The 15,358-nt window shown below is 39.2% G+C and overlaps 1 protein-coding gene across 1 annotated transcript in view; it reads left to right on the top strand.

The window, feature by feature from the left end:
* Nucleotides 1-15,358, top strand: part of DNAH6 (dynein axonemal heavy chain 6) — a 192,545-nt gene that overhangs the window by 12,488 nt on the left and 164,699 nt on the right. The window contains exons 9-16 of the mRNA XM_066618431.1: nt 231-405; nt 2,335-2,451; nt 3,786-3,986; nt 5,253-5,373; nt 6,635-6,786; nt 9,833-9,985; nt 11,044-11,295; nt 14,854-14,982. Coding sequence (XP_066474528.1) covers nt 231-405; nt 2,335-2,451; nt 3,786-3,986; nt 5,253-5,373; nt 6,635-6,786; nt 9,833-9,985; nt 11,044-11,295; nt 14,854-14,982 — 1,300 coding nt within the window. The remainder of the gene's footprint in view (nt 1-230; nt 406-2,334; nt 2,452-3,785; nt 3,987-5,252; nt 5,374-6,634; nt 6,787-9,832; nt 9,986-11,043; nt 11,296-14,853; nt 14,983-15,358) is intronic.

Here is a 15,358-nt window from a genome sequence, read left to right as displayed (position 1 = left end):
CATCTAACAAATCTAAATTTCAGGTTTGCTACTCATATATGTAAAATACATAGTACTGTTTTCCTTTCCTAATTTCCATCAAAGATATGAGGACCGTTAACACTTCCTAGCTCTATTCTAGGCATGTCTACTTGGAAGTAAGTTCCATTGATTTCATTGGGTCTGACTCCCAGAAAACTGTATTATATGGAAAGACAAAATTATATATTCCATTGTTTTATTTCTTACAGCTTTATCCATCTCACTGACTACCTTATACTGAATACTATGCATGTATTGGCAGTAAAATCTGTCTCTACTCTTCTGAATCACCTCTCTGAGAAGTTGAAAAAGACACCTCCTTCAGAAGTCATACAGAAATGGAATACAGAGGAAGTACCAGTAGTTGAAGTTGTGGAAAAAAAGGTAATGTTCATTCAATTAGAGCAAGATTTAAAAAAACAACTTTTTTATGATAAAGTACAGGTGGGACCTTGTAAAGTCTGTGGATAACATCCACGGATTCGACTCAAAGCAGGTCCCCTGACCTGTACTGAGGCCTGACCTATACCCTCTGAACATGACCGGAGCATAGCTGGCCAGATTTGATTATCTGCCATTTTCATCATCTGTGTGGATACAGAACCCCCAGGCTGTTCAGGAACCTCTAGGAACTCCAGAACCCATGTGGGAACGGAATCTTTGCCCCAGGCTATTCAGGTCTTTAAAGGTAGTTAACAGCACTTTGAACTGCATTTGGAAATTGCATCTTCATAGACACTGTAGCTGATATAACAATATGGCAGAGGGGTGTCACATGATTCCAGTATCTGACACTAGTGAACCTCTTTTCAGCAGCATTTTTCATTACTTACAGTTAGTTACTGAATGGTGTTTAGGGGCAGCCCCACATAAAGCATGTTACAGTAATTTAATTTGGATGTAACTAAAGGCGCAGTCCTATGGGCCAGTAGCACCTGCGGTGGAGCCCAGCATTGGTGCTAGGTGTTGTTGGTGCTTGGCCTGGTGTCAGGAGGACACCAACCAGGGTAAGTAGCATCACCAGGTGGCAGTGCAGCTTTTGAGGCAGGGGAAGGGGGGTTTGAAGTTTTCCAGGGTGGGGGGAGGGACCAACAGAGCTCTCTGCCAGATTGTATCCTCCATGATGGGCTGAAAAGCCTGACACAAAGCTTCTCCAGTCTGAGCTGGCAAAATAGCTGGAGCAGTCTCATTACAGGGCCTGCACTCCTCCCCAAAGAAGACCTCTGGCAGCCTCTGCAGGGCTGCTGAATGAAGCAATAGCTCTTTTGGCGCTGCTGTGCCCAGCAGCCCTGGGGTGGTTCGGATTGGTCTGCCGGGCACATGTGACCATGGCCAGGTCTGGTTTTTCAAAAAACGAGCGCATACATGACTTGTTAGCATTCACACGTTAGTGGGAGTAGTCTTGCAAGGAGGAATGGGGAAAGAGTCTTGCTACTGGGTGTGCTTTTTGAGACATATTTAACATGTATACAGAGGGAATATTGATTCCATTTGCAGGGACTGAGTAGCCAATGACACAGTTCAGTGGAATAACATGTAAGAGGGAGAAAGGTGAGAATAAAGAAGCAGCAACAGATAACTTTTATTGTGAGGATAAGAATAGAAAAGCAAGAATAGGGGAATCGGAATAAAACAATTTAACATATTCACTGGTCACTCAGATGACTGGCTTCTAAATGTAAGCAGTTTCTGGGAAGTGGGAGGGGGAGGAGAGAGAGAGAGAACAGGAAATCCTTACAGTGAAAAAGGGCGAGTGAAGAAAACAAAGGCTGTGTGATCCATCTATGAAGTTTTGTTTGGTGAGCTCTTCAAGGACCATTCTTTTACAATTTAATGGCCTTTCATTGCTCATCCCTAGTTCTTGATGAGTACCTCTGTTGTACCCTTCCAAAAGTGCAGCAACCAACTCTTGGCTGGCCAATGCCTCATTCAGGAAACTCCTAGGATGTGGCTTTTGGTTACATGGGTCTACAAAATTGAGGGTCAGAAAAGTTTTTCCCAAACTTTATAGTGGTTTGATATGAATTTGGGGTGCCAATTCCAAAAATGGCATCCGTTTTGCCCTAACGTCTAGTTTTGGAGATATAGTATAGCCTCATTAGTGAATGGTTCAAACAGCTTCCTCATGAGGAAGTCATCATGTAGGCTTCCTCATGAGGAAGCTGCATGTACCGTTCCCTAAAGAGGCTATGCCGTGTCTCCAAAACTAGATGTGATAGGGCAAAACGGATGCCATTTTTGGAATTGCCTAATTTTTTTCTAATTGTACGGATTGTAATTGTAATTTCAATTGCAATTTTTTTTTAATTGTAGGGAACGGCAGCAGCTACAGCACCAGAGGAAGATGAGGCATCGTTTCCCTTGTTTCTTGCAGAAATAATTTTGGAGATTCATGCGCTTTTATTTGAACCAACTTTGGATGAATTTCAGGTTTAAGAATAATTTAATTTGTATTAAGGTTGTTGTGTGAAAAATAATTCATAATCATGGACCAAACAATCTTTTCCCATGAATGGCTGAGGGTGGTTACTATCAAGCTCTTGAGTCTGATGTCATAGTCTGAGCAAGTCTGGGAAGTTCTGAAAGAAGCTCTTGATTGTAGGGGTGGTAAAGTAGATCTGGACTCTAACCTGGCTTACCTGGCAGCATAAGCAACTAAGGCAAGGCATGGTCATGGGGAGGAGGTAATGTTACAGCAACAAAATATGAACAAGGATCATCCATTGACTAATAATGAACTGATCCAGATGTAGGTGCGGCAGGTATCAGTGGAGGTAAGTATATAGAGAGAGAGAGAGTCAGAAAAGTCAGCCTGTATAGAAGCTTATAATGTGTCAGGGGCTGAAGAGAGGAAAGTTTCTGTAAGTTTGGAGCAGAAAGAAAGGATACTCAATTATATTCAAAGGAAAAAGATCCAGGTCTATTCCCCGAAATGTGAAGATTTATCACTTATGTTCTGTCCAACAGAGCAATCCTGTACATATTTCCTTGAAAGTCTTACTTTGTTCAGTAGGGTTTACCAGCAGATAAGTGTGCAGAGGATTATGTACAACCTGAGTTTAGTGATACCCCCCCCCCAAATAAACCAGCCCACACTGCAACCACAAAGCTCGCTGTGGTTATGTAGGCACTAGTAATGTCATGCCTCTGAAGGCTGCCTGAACACTCCAGCCAGTACAGAACATAGCTGCTAGGCTCCGTACAGGAGCAAGTAAACATGACTGTGTCATGTCCCCTTTAATCAATTTTTACTATCTACCCATACATTTCCAATAATGATTCAGAGTGCTGGTGATGGCCTAGAAAGGGCCTAAATGGTTTAGAACAGGGGTATCAAACTCATTTCATACAGTGGACTGAATAGCATTAAGTGATGTCATTCAGCAGGAAGTGATGTCATTGAACAGATCAAAACCAGAAATAAGTACTCTGTTCTTGTATAGGAACTCATTAGGTGCAAATGACAGAAGAGAAAATACACAGATTTTATTATATTTTAAGATACAGGAGAGCCTAATTATCATACGGTCCACCCTTTCATCAGTGACACCTCAGCATTGCTCAGTAGCTGAAAGCCTGAGGGCCAGATAAAAAAACTTCTGTGGGCTGCATCAGGCCCCCAGGCCTTATGTTTGACACCCCTGGTTTAGAACCAAGTTATTTGAAGGCTTGTTTCCTCCTGCTTGAATCTGCTATAAGTTAATCACAGATGGTTGCAGTCACCTGTTATAAACTTTTTATAAACTTTTTATTCTGTCCTACAGGATGTTATGGCGGAGATTGTGACTCAGTTTCAGGTAACTGTGTTATCTGTGGCAAACCTTGTGCCTGATAGGTACTTTGATGCTTTTACTCGTCCTGTCATTAACAACAAAATTGAAGAAAAAACATGTGGTGAAGGGCCAAGCTTGTCAGCAGTGTTTAAAGATGATAAACATCTCCAGAATATTATCTTCCAAATAAAGGTATAGAACAGCATTTAAAAAAACAAAACTGTTTACTTTTAAATGTATCTTTATTACCTCAAAATATTGTGAAGTTACCAATACATGACCTAGACCCAATTCCTTTTTACCTGTTGTTAACATCAGAAGTGCACTAATGACAATAATTTTGGATAACCTACCTATAGAATTACCAGCCCAATCCTATGCTTTTCTCTGCTGTAGCAAAGTGGCACCAAAACAGGCTGTGCTGCATGCTATTGTGGGGAGGGCAATCGGGAGGTTTGTAAGTGGAAAACGTTTTCCTTACCTCTCTGTAAGCCCATTGACTGCCGCTGGGTCTTCTTTGACCTGTGTCAGCTCATTAGCACAAAGGCCTGTGCTGGCCTGGCATCCATAGTGCCATCTGGCATGGTAAGATTGTGCCAGGTGGTGCGGGGCATGGGGAGGGTGGCAGGGAGGTGGGGATGGGGCTTTTTAGGTGAAGCTGGAGCAGGGGCAGATCGGGCCCAGAAGGGGCTGGAATTGGCAGAGGCCTCCTCCACTGTATCCTAACCTTTTTTCTGGCTGTATAACTGGTGCAGATCCAAGAAGCCCATAGGGGTGGCTCAGGCTTTACTTGGGGAACGATATCCCCTTACCCCAAGGAGACCTCCACCTGCCTCCTGAGGTGCACTGGATACAGCTCAGGCCAAGCGCACCTTAGGATTGGGCTGCCCATTTTGCAGTTGAAATACTTTTTATTGAAATGCAGTGTGTGAATGCATTATTACTATTATTACATAAATATTCTTAATACTACTTCAACAAAAAAATCACAAAGCCATGAATACAACTGGATAAATTTGGGTCAATCACTATCTCTCAGCTCAACGCATCTCACAGGGTTCTTTTGAGAATGAAACGAGAATGGAGAACCATGTAGGTTACTCTGAATTCTTTTGAGGAAGAGGGTTCTTTTGAGGATAAAAATGTAATTAAAAAAAATTAAATTTATTGGTGAAGAGGTATTCCTGCCTGCTGTTTGAAATAGCAAACTGGAACCACTACCTGGTAGTCAGCTTACTTGTGAGCAGACACCCAAGTTGGTCCCCTATCATGACTCTTGCTATTTATTATTTTTGTGCTGATGTAGGTAGTCATGTACCACCAAAGTGCCCAGCAGCATAAGGAACAACAATAGGCGATAAGGAATAAATGAAATTAAAATAAATAAAATAGATTAAGGTACAAGAATATTTTTAGCCTTAGTTTAACCAAGATTAATAGCTTTCTTTTAATGTTTAGGAAACTATCTATTCAGCATTTGAAACGGCCAATCTGTATGCAGCTACTTTTGAAAAGTTTCGATCATTTTTCAGAGAAAATGAAAGTCTTGACTTGGCAGCTCTGAAGAAGCAAGAACCTGGTAAATTTTGTTACACATTTCATCACCAGCTGAATGCTGTAATGTATGCTATGATCTTCCAAATTGGTTGTATTATACCAGCAAACGTGTGCAAAGTTTGTCCTGCAGAAATTCTTTAGACATGACTTTAAATAGAAATTTTAATTAGTTAGTTTTGTTTTGGACATCTACATTTCTTACACACAGGGGTTGGTGACCTGGTGTAATGTAGTAGCTAAGGGCCCAATCCTAACCAACTTTCCAGTGCCGATACAGCTGCAGTGCAGCCTTGAGGTCAGGGGAAAAAAATTTCCCTTATCCTGAGGAGGCCTTCATGTGGTGCCTACTACCACCACAGGATGCAGCACCTATCATTTTGACATGGCTGCAGTGGTGCTAGACAGGATTGGGTTATTAGAGTGTGGACGTTGAACTGAGAAGTCAGGATTTCACCTTAGTTATGAACTCTCTGGAACACCTTATGCAAGGCACTATTCTCTCATACTCACTTCACCATCTGCAATACAGAGATATTTATTCTGCCCTGTCTTACAGTATTGGAAAAAATTGTAATGTGAAAAGTATTGAACATTCTAAAGTGTTATGGAAATAGTTACTATTAAATTATAAATATTTTGGATCCAATTCCTGTCATATCCAAGACTCTGTATTACGTATGAACTTCTTACTGGATACTGTCTGCGATATACACCTATCGCAGCCTGTATAGTTTATGGTTAGCGAATGCTTCAACATTTTGAGTTGAAATTGTAAATGTACTAATATATATCCCACAAAAGTAGTTATTTACTATTCAAGTCTGTAGCACATCTGTACTTATAAAGCAAGATTGTAATCCTTTCTTTTCTTGGGGCTAGCAGGGGCTAGCATTGACTTGATAAATTAAACTGTCCTCAGTCACAGCAAGGCTGCCTTTTTCTTGGTTTGTTTATGTGGTGGTAGAAAGTGAAGGAGTGATGAGGAAAATTTGTCATGTTTCTTTAACAACATGAAAAGATTCTGTGACACTCAATATTCAGTCACATTTCTTTTAATTTGGCAAATTTCTAATTTGGCTAAATGGCTATGATTTCTGTACCCTGTTCACATGAAATTTCTTTTAACTTTTCTGTACCTGCTTTTTACTGTTAAGCATTTACTTTCTTGCAGACAGAAGGCTTACATTTGTTTTGTTTGAAAATAAAATACAATTACAAAAAATATTTTTTGGAAGCATCTGTAAACTGATAACTGTATTTCACATTCTGAATATCATAAATAGATGTTAAATTCTTTGCTGAACAACTGGAGAAGTATCACAAACAACACAAGGAAGCTGTGGCCATAAGACAGAAGAGAAACCTAGGTTTGCTCCTCATAGATGCTAAAAAACTGAAAGACAAACTTATTCCCTCACCAAAGCGCTGTTTAGAGGTAAATCAGTATGTATGCTGGTAGTGCACTTGGCGGTCCCATGCCTGTACGTTTGGTAACGAAATGATGCATCTACAAATGAGATAGAAGTGACTCCATATCCAAGGGACTCCATAAGCATGCAGAAAAAAAATAAGCTTGTACCTTTACACACACACATCCCACTGATGAGGTCTGAGCATTCTCATTTCCTTCTGAGTACTACAGAATGCTGAGGACAGTTGAGTGTCCATTAAGAAAAAGGAGGGGGACGGGCCTGCTTGAATCCCTAGCACCATATAATATCCTACAGTTCTAATTCCCCTGCGAGCCTGCTATGCGACCAGCTTTTAAGGGCTCTACCCGTTTTGTACCTGAAAGAGCCCCAGGAATGGGATAATACGACTGAAAGACAATTTGGAAATCCCTCACATAACACATTAGTATGAGACTGCCCACCTAGTCCTGTACCTCAGCAATTTAATGCTGTAGTGCAATCACTCTGTAGCACTGATTGATAGAGACTGATATTTTTACGTACAGGTTTGTAGAGAATTGAGACATGCGTGCCTCACAGTGCACCTCTCCATCTCTCTTTCCCTCTCTGTCTCTCTCACGCACACATGTCCAGGATACTTTGAGGTTCTGCCTCTCCCACAATTCAAGGAATCTTTAGGGGAGCATTAATTAGAATCAGAGGAAGGACTTGTCCTTTAGTCCTATTATCCCATTTCTGGGGCTCTTTTATGTTCAAAGGGATTAGAACTCAACTGTCTTCAATATTCCATGACTCTTAGAAGGCAATGAGCATGCTCAGTCCTCATCAGGTAATGAGTTGTGTGTGTAAATGTACAAACTAATATTTTATAATGCTTGAGTAATTACTTCTTGCTCAGCTTAAGGATATGGGTGTAATATCCCTGGAAGGGAAAAATACTTCATCAAATCCAAATGGATTGCGAGGTCTTTTACTGAAAATTTTACTCAATTTTACTCTCTATGTGTTCATAGTACCAACCTGTCCAGCATGAGTTTCTGGCTGCGTACATGGGCAGCAATAGGGTAGCTGATATGTCTGAAGCAGAGATCGTGTCCCTGGGGTTAAGAGGGAGGAGTTGCCATTACCATGGCAAATGAGATGGAGGAACATGTATTGGAGGAATTTTGCTATATGACTGAAACCTTTCTTAAGAAACTAATGATTGCCAAATATTATTACCCAGTTATAGTTTGAAGGAATGTGGCCATTTAACCTGTAATTATATAAGAAAGCCGTACTGATTTGGAAAAAAGGAGATTGTATTTCTAGCTATCATTCTGTGTTTCAATTTTACTGCTTGCTGGTATCTCTACGTCTGCAATAACTGCCACAGATAATAATAATAATAACAACAATAATAATAACAACTAGGTATTTATATACTGCCTTTCTGGTCATCGGATTACTCCTCTAACTTTATTCAAGGCGGTTTACATAGGGAGGCATTTCTAGATCCCTCAGGGGGATTTTTACAATCATAGAGGTTCTCTCTTTCAAGAACCAACATCATTTCAGAATGGATCTTCCTGCTTTGGTCTCACTTCTGGCCTCCAGTTCTCCCGCGCAGGCTGACAAGCAGCTCCATCTCTCACATGGAGGGCAGCCAAGATGCTTCTTGCTCACACCCAGAGCAGGTGGAATCACTCAGCTTAGCTTGTCAGCTGCTTCAAGGTCTCATCAAACTGGTGACCTTCTGATGTTATCTTCGGGCTAATGGAGGCTCTACCCTCTAGACCAGACCTCCTGCCAAATTGTTCCCACAGAGATAGAGGACAGAAAATAGGACAGGGATACAGTTTTTAGAAGGTACTTTTCAAAATTATTAGTGGCATATTGAAGTAACTGATTATTTTGCTTGTTAAATGAAAAGCTTTGTTCATTTAACACAACATACATGTATTATGAGCAACCTAATCTTGCCTAAGGAACTGATGTATGTTAAACATAGTCATAACTTGATGTAACTAGCTTTGTGCTCTCCATGTGGAAATCTTCCAGACCAAACCAAGTTTGCAGAACCTTGAAGAATGCCAAATGAGCGACTTACTCCAGCATGGGCCAAAGGAAAAATGAAGTGTTAAACACCACCAACATAGGGTACCCCTCCCAGGCTCTTCCTGTCTGCCTGGAGATCAGAGAGATGGACAGTCCAATCCTGAGCTGTATCCACTGTATTATTATTATTATTATTATTATTATTATCCAGCATGCTCCAAGCAGCCACCACCTCCTCCTCAGGAGCAGGGGACTTTTGTCCCCTTCTCCTGGGTAAACCGGGGGGGGAACCACAATGGGGCTACTTAATTCTACATCGACCCAAAGGTCGGCGTAGAATGAAGAGCCTCCGTGTCCGGCAACCAGCCCAACATGGAGGCTCTGGATCCAGTGGAGCAAAGCTCTACCCGTCCCACCTGCCTTGCTCCCTCCCCCAGCATGCCTCCTCCCTGCCCTCTCCCCGCCCTCCCTCCGCCTCCCCCAAGCCTGGAATGCCTCCTCCCCATCTTCCCCATGCCTCCACCTAACTCTCCACTGCTCCACCTATTGCAGTGGAGCACTGGTGCTAGGGCTTGCAAACGTGCGTTATGGCATGTTTGTAACATTGTTTGCCAGTGTTGAGCTGATGCGCACTGCATAGGAATGGGCCCTTAAAAGGGTAACCTTTTGCCAGGAGTTTTGAATTCCTGCATTGCTCCATGGCATTCCTCCTGGCCCATGGCCAGTGGTGATATACAGGATCAAGGAGCCTCTGGGAGGGGCTGGTTCCCTAAGGAATTCTGGCTCAGTAGAGGCTAGATCTGGGGTACCTGATTCTGGAGTTTCTGGCCCTAATGTCTCCAGCTCAGGAATCTCTTGGCTGGCAGGTATAGGCCTAGGCTCCAGCCTGAGGTTGAGATCTGGAATTAGTTCTGGTCCTTCTGATTTGATCATTTCTCCCTCTTCAGGATTGGGCTCAGGACAGGGTCATGAGACATTCCCTTCTGAATTTTTCCAGTGCATATAATTCCATCTGTTTCCTTTGTAATCTAGGTGATTAATGAAATGCTTCCCATAATAGCAAAGAAAAAAGTGACTGCCATTCTAGCTGAAGCAAATGATGCTAAATTTAAACTTGAGTTTTATCCAAGTACAACGACAGAATACGTGGCTAGCTTAACATTCCTTGATGAAATTCAAGATAGGGTAAGTCAATATTGCTACTACTAGTTAGTATATGCCAGTTTAGAAAATAGATGCTGGCCATTACCTTAAAACCATAGATGTTTTAGGAGCAGGGTACTTAAAGGACCACCTCTCCCTTTATGAAATGACCTGGGTGCTGCCACTGTTGTAAGTCTGCCTATCATTGACATGGGAGGTGACCTTCTACATTCTGTCATTCATAGTATAAATTCTCTGTCAGTGGAGATCAGGCTGGCTTCATCTCTACTAGTATTTTAAAAGCAGTTGAAAGTATATCTATTTATTTTAGTACCTGGGGCTTTGCTTTCATCCAACTGCATTGGTTTATGTCTTAGATATTTTAATTTTTTTGTGGGTGGTTGCATTATTGTGGTGTTTCGGTTTTTTTAAAATTATTTTAAAGTATGTTGTAAGATACCTTAATCCCTGCCACTGGAAAGGTGGGATTTATTTTAAATAAATAAATATGTTTGTCGCCTCCCCCCCCAATAGGAGTGAATAGAATACAAGGAATGAGAGAGAGAGAAAGTGTTTATTGCAAGGACCCCTGTAGGGTGTAGTGCCTGATCACTAGGCCATGTACTGTCAATAATGGAGGGCAGGTTATGCCCTTTCTGCAACAGTGTTCCCCAATGCAGTTACTTACCCTGAGCAGACTAAATGGCAACATTCCATTTGTTTGTATATTGTACTCTTTTATGGTGAGCACCATAATGGTTGGGACCAAATCTGCTTGATGTCATTGGTGACCCCAGCCATTGAACCTCAAGCCTGCTCCTTTCAGCATAGACCAATCCCCCCCACCGCAAATCACAGTTTTGGATTCTGTTATGTCATCACACTTGAGTACGTTGGGAACTAGCTTTCATATATGTGTACAGAATTCTGTACAGCTTTGAAAAGGATCCAGAACTGATTTGTGTGTTAGTTTCATTTCCTATGTTCAACCCAATGTTTTATGGTGCTGTAGAATTGCCAGTAATATTACTTGAGGTTGAGGAATACTTGTGAAAGTGTATTTTCAAAACAAATAGAATTATCTATTTTTTTTCTTCCAGATTGAAACTCTTGAAGATGAATCAAAAGTAGTAACAAGCATGTATCACCTTATTGAACAGTATGTTGTACCTGCTCCTCCTGAGGATTTTGCTTTGTTTGCAACTCTGAAACCATCCATTATTGCTGTTCGCAACGCAATTGACAAATCTGTGGGTGAAAGAGATGCTGCCATTATTAGATTCTGTCAGCTTTTAGACATAGATGTCCATGAGCTAAATGAAGAAGTTAAAATTGTGAAACGCCAAGCTGAGGTATAGCAATAACTTGGTTTTTTAATGATATGAAATTGACATTATATGTTTCTATTATTGTCGTACAAGTGGGATCTGTAACAAAATGTTCCATCTCCCCCAACCCTAAATTGCCCACTTCCACATTTCTACAAGCTGTTGAAGGCTCAACCAAGCCAGTTTCACTCTCCCTCTACCCCATCCTGGAATACTGCTATGGTAAAAGAAAGCAACTGCCTCCTTCATTACTCCTTGGCTTTTGGAGGTTTCTGTACATGATCAGTTCTTATCAGACTATATTTGGGGTGATAGGATTATCTTTTTATCTTTATGTTCAAGTGTATGTACTTCTGTTTATGTGAACGGATAGATAACAAGTGATTACTCGTGGATTGTACACTAGGAGCAAGGTACATGAAGAGCCATAGTTTAATAATAGTGTACAAGCATCAAATACAAAAGTTCCAGATTCAGTCTCTGATATCTCCAATTAGGAGAATCTCAAACAGTCATGCTGGGAAGAACCTGTACTTGAGAGGCACTAGAATACTGCCAATCCAAGTACTGGATTTAATAGGCTAATACACTTGGTAGAAAATAATTTCAGATGTAAGGTGTCAGCAAAAATTCTGCCAAGTACTTGAGATTCTGGGGGCAAACACTGGATCAGTTTTTACATCATTTGGAAAACTGTTTTATAAATTCTTGGCATGTTCAGAGTGATAGAAACATCTTTAGTACTCTAGTCAGCAAATAATTTTTTTTTAACAGCAGCCATATTTTGAATTGAGCAAGGAATGAGCAACATGACTTTTACTCATTGTCACTTATGGGAAAGCAAAGACACAAGCAAATTCCTCTTTAATCCCCATCTTCCCAATGTGAGCAGTAACAGAGGCACTGGGCAGTCCTGTCTCAGCTCAGTTAAGCAGCCGTTTGCCCATGTATTGGGGTGGCGTCACCCTGTTTTAGAATTACTAAAGAGTCACTAGGGAGAGTAAATTGCTTATGCCTTGTACTACACATAGATAATATGCTTTGCTGAATTTAATTTTTAACATTCAGTACTTATATTTCCTTTCATAAAAGTTTAAATTTAAAAAGCTACTGGATTTTCTTTTTTTTCTTTTCTAATTAACTATTTTATTTATTTATTACAGATACAGGTAAGGAAAATGGGTTATACTTGGGGCTGGTACTACACAGGTTACACGTGAGGGTATTGGCCCTAGATTACAACATGCATTATTCCAAAAAAAAACAACAATCAATTGACTGAAAAAACAATAATCATCAATACAAAGCTATCATATTTAACAGTATAAAAATTTAGATATATCTAAACACCCAATATTGTTTAACTAAAATTATCTATCCAGTCATAAAAAGGCTTCCAATATTTTCTTACTCTACCTAAATCTCTCTCTTTCATTCTGTTAAAACTTCCATTTCTACTATTTCATAAATTTTGTCTATTAAATTTTCTCTAGTTGGCACGTCTGTAGATTTCCACTTTTGCGCAAACAATATTCTTGCCACTGTAGCAATACGTATAATAAGATATTTCTTACATTGGTCTTTAATTTCTGATGTCACATTTAGGAGGAATATTTCTGGTTTGAATGGTAATACACAATTCAATATCTCTTGCAACAATTGATGTATCATTTTCCAGTATTTCTTTGCTTTTTCACATGTCCACCACATATGATAAAAGGTTCCTTCAACCTCTTTGCATTTCCAACACTTATTTGATTACCCAGAATACATTTTTGCTAATTTCTCTGGTGTTAAATGCCATCTATAAAACATTTTATATAAATTCTTTTTAAAAGACACTGCTTTAGTTATCTTAATATTTATATTCCAAATTTGTTTCCAGTCATCCATTGATATATTATATCCAAAATTGCTTGCCGAGCGCACCATTGCATCTTTATCTGTCTCATCCTCCATTCTTATCTCAAGAAGAAAATTGTACTTTTTTTTATATACTTCCCCTCATCAATCAAAAATATTTTATCAAAACTTATATCTTCTTCATAAAAACCTATTTTTTGGTCTTCTCGTAATCTTGTTCTTATTTGCATTTTGTTCCACCAGTCCAATTTTATTTCTTTCTCTTCTAACTCAGGCTTACTTAGGATCTCTCCTTTAATATTCAGCAGGTTGCTGTATGATTTATTTTGGTCTTTTTTAATCCAGTTCGGATTAGTTGCTATTTCAAGCAGTTTTATCCATCTCGGTAATTTAGAGTATATCTTGTATTTTATCTGTTCCCATATCCAAATTAAAGATCTTCTTAAAATGTGTTGTCTAAAATATCCATGCTGTTTGACTTTATCATAAAACAGGAATGTGTGCCAGCCTATTTGTAGATCATGTGCTCCTAATATTAAAATTTTGGAATTTGGTATGAGTCCCCAATCTTTTATCCAGTTTAAGGTTGCTACTTGATAATATAATTCCCAGTCTGGTAATCCGAATCCTGATCTTTTTTTTTTATCCTCTTGAAGTAATTTCAGTCTTATTCTCGGTTTTTTACCTTGCCAGATGAATTTTGTAGTAATTTTATTCATTTCTTCAAAAAAGTTCTCTTCAAAATAATCTGAATAGTCTGGAATAAAAACATTAATTTTGGTAATATTTTCATTTTCAATAGAGCTTCCCATTAGGGATAGTTGCAATTTATTATATTTCTCCAAATCTTTTTTTATTTCTTTCATTAATTTAATATAGTTGTCTTCCATTAATGCACTTGTCGTCTTGGTAATTATAATTCCTAGATATTTTACTTTGTTTGTTATTTGTAGTCCAAATTCTTTTAATCGTTCTATATCATTGTCTTTTATATTTTTAAGTATCATTTTGGTCTTCTGGTAATTTATTTTTAGACCTGCCACTTCCCCATATTCTTTTAAGTCTTCTATCAAAAATTCTATGGAATTGAGTGGATCTTCCAAGATAAATACCAAATCATCTGCAAACGCTTGTAATTTGTATTCTTAACTTTTAATTTTGAGTGGTTTCATCCTGTCATCTTCTCTTATTACATTATTCAATATTTCTAGTGTCAAAATAAACAACAATGTTGAAAGTGGACAACCTTGTCTTACTCCTTGTTGAATGTTAATCTCTTTCGTCAATTCTCCATTTACTCCATTTATCTTTACTTTTTGATCTGAATATATTCCTTGTATCATCTTAGTAAATTTTGGACCAAAGTGTAATTCTTGAAGACAGTTAATCATAAAGTCCCAATGTAAATTGTCAAAGGCTTTCTGGGCGTCTAAAAACATTAGGGTTAATTTTTTATCTGGATGCACTTCAAAAAAATTCCAATATATTTATTATAGTTCTCACATATTGTTTTTCAATATAGTTTTGAATTGTTTTTCAATTGTCTTTTTGGTAAAAAACCAGTTTGATCTTTAATTATTTGATTTAATTTTTTTTTAATCTTGTAGCTAAAATGGAAGCAAAAATTTTATAGTCTGTGTTTAAAAGCGAAATGGGTCTATAGTTTTTAATTTCTTTTTCATCCGTGTCTGATTTATTCTTTTTTTTTCTTTTTTACAGGATCCTCAGATTTTGGATATTCGTGCTGACCAAGACAGAGTGAGACAAATTCTAGCAGAGATGCAATCAGTTCTGGATGAGCTACAGAAACGTGCTTTTCAGTATAAATCCTACCAAAAGAACTTTAAGGTAACTTGTTTACAGCTCCATGGATACTGTGTTTATAGAAGTCTACATGGTCAGTCCTGGCCCAAACTGAAGTGGCACCCGAATTGTCAACCAGATTTTCTGCTCCTCCTGTTTTTGTTTTATATGCAAGAACTAGTGTTGTGCGTGCCCTGACACCTTGTTTCTACCACTGCCACATTCTTCTTGCTCAGTTGCTTCTTAAAAATTGGCTGGGTGGAGCACACTAGGAACATAAGAAAGGCAAATTAAAGATGATTTTCTCTTTCAAATAGTGTGTGGGTGATCTGGCGCAAAACTGTGGTGGGGGCAAAGTCCTAAAGCCCCGTATGGCTCCCCTCTGTTTTTCAGCTCCCTCTCTCCCTTCCCCCAAGCTCTA

This window comes from Tiliqua scincoides, chromosome 2 (genome assembly GCF_035046505.1).
Source record: "Tiliqua scincoides isolate rTilSci1 chromosome 2, rTilSci1.hap2, whole genome shotgun sequence".
NCBI classification, from domain to species: Eukaryota; Metazoa; Chordata; class Lepidosauria; order Squamata; family Scincidae; genus Tiliqua; species Tiliqua scincoides.
The sequence above is the reverse complement of the archived record's forward strand: the minus strand, read 5'-3'. Positions and strand labels throughout refer to the sequence as shown.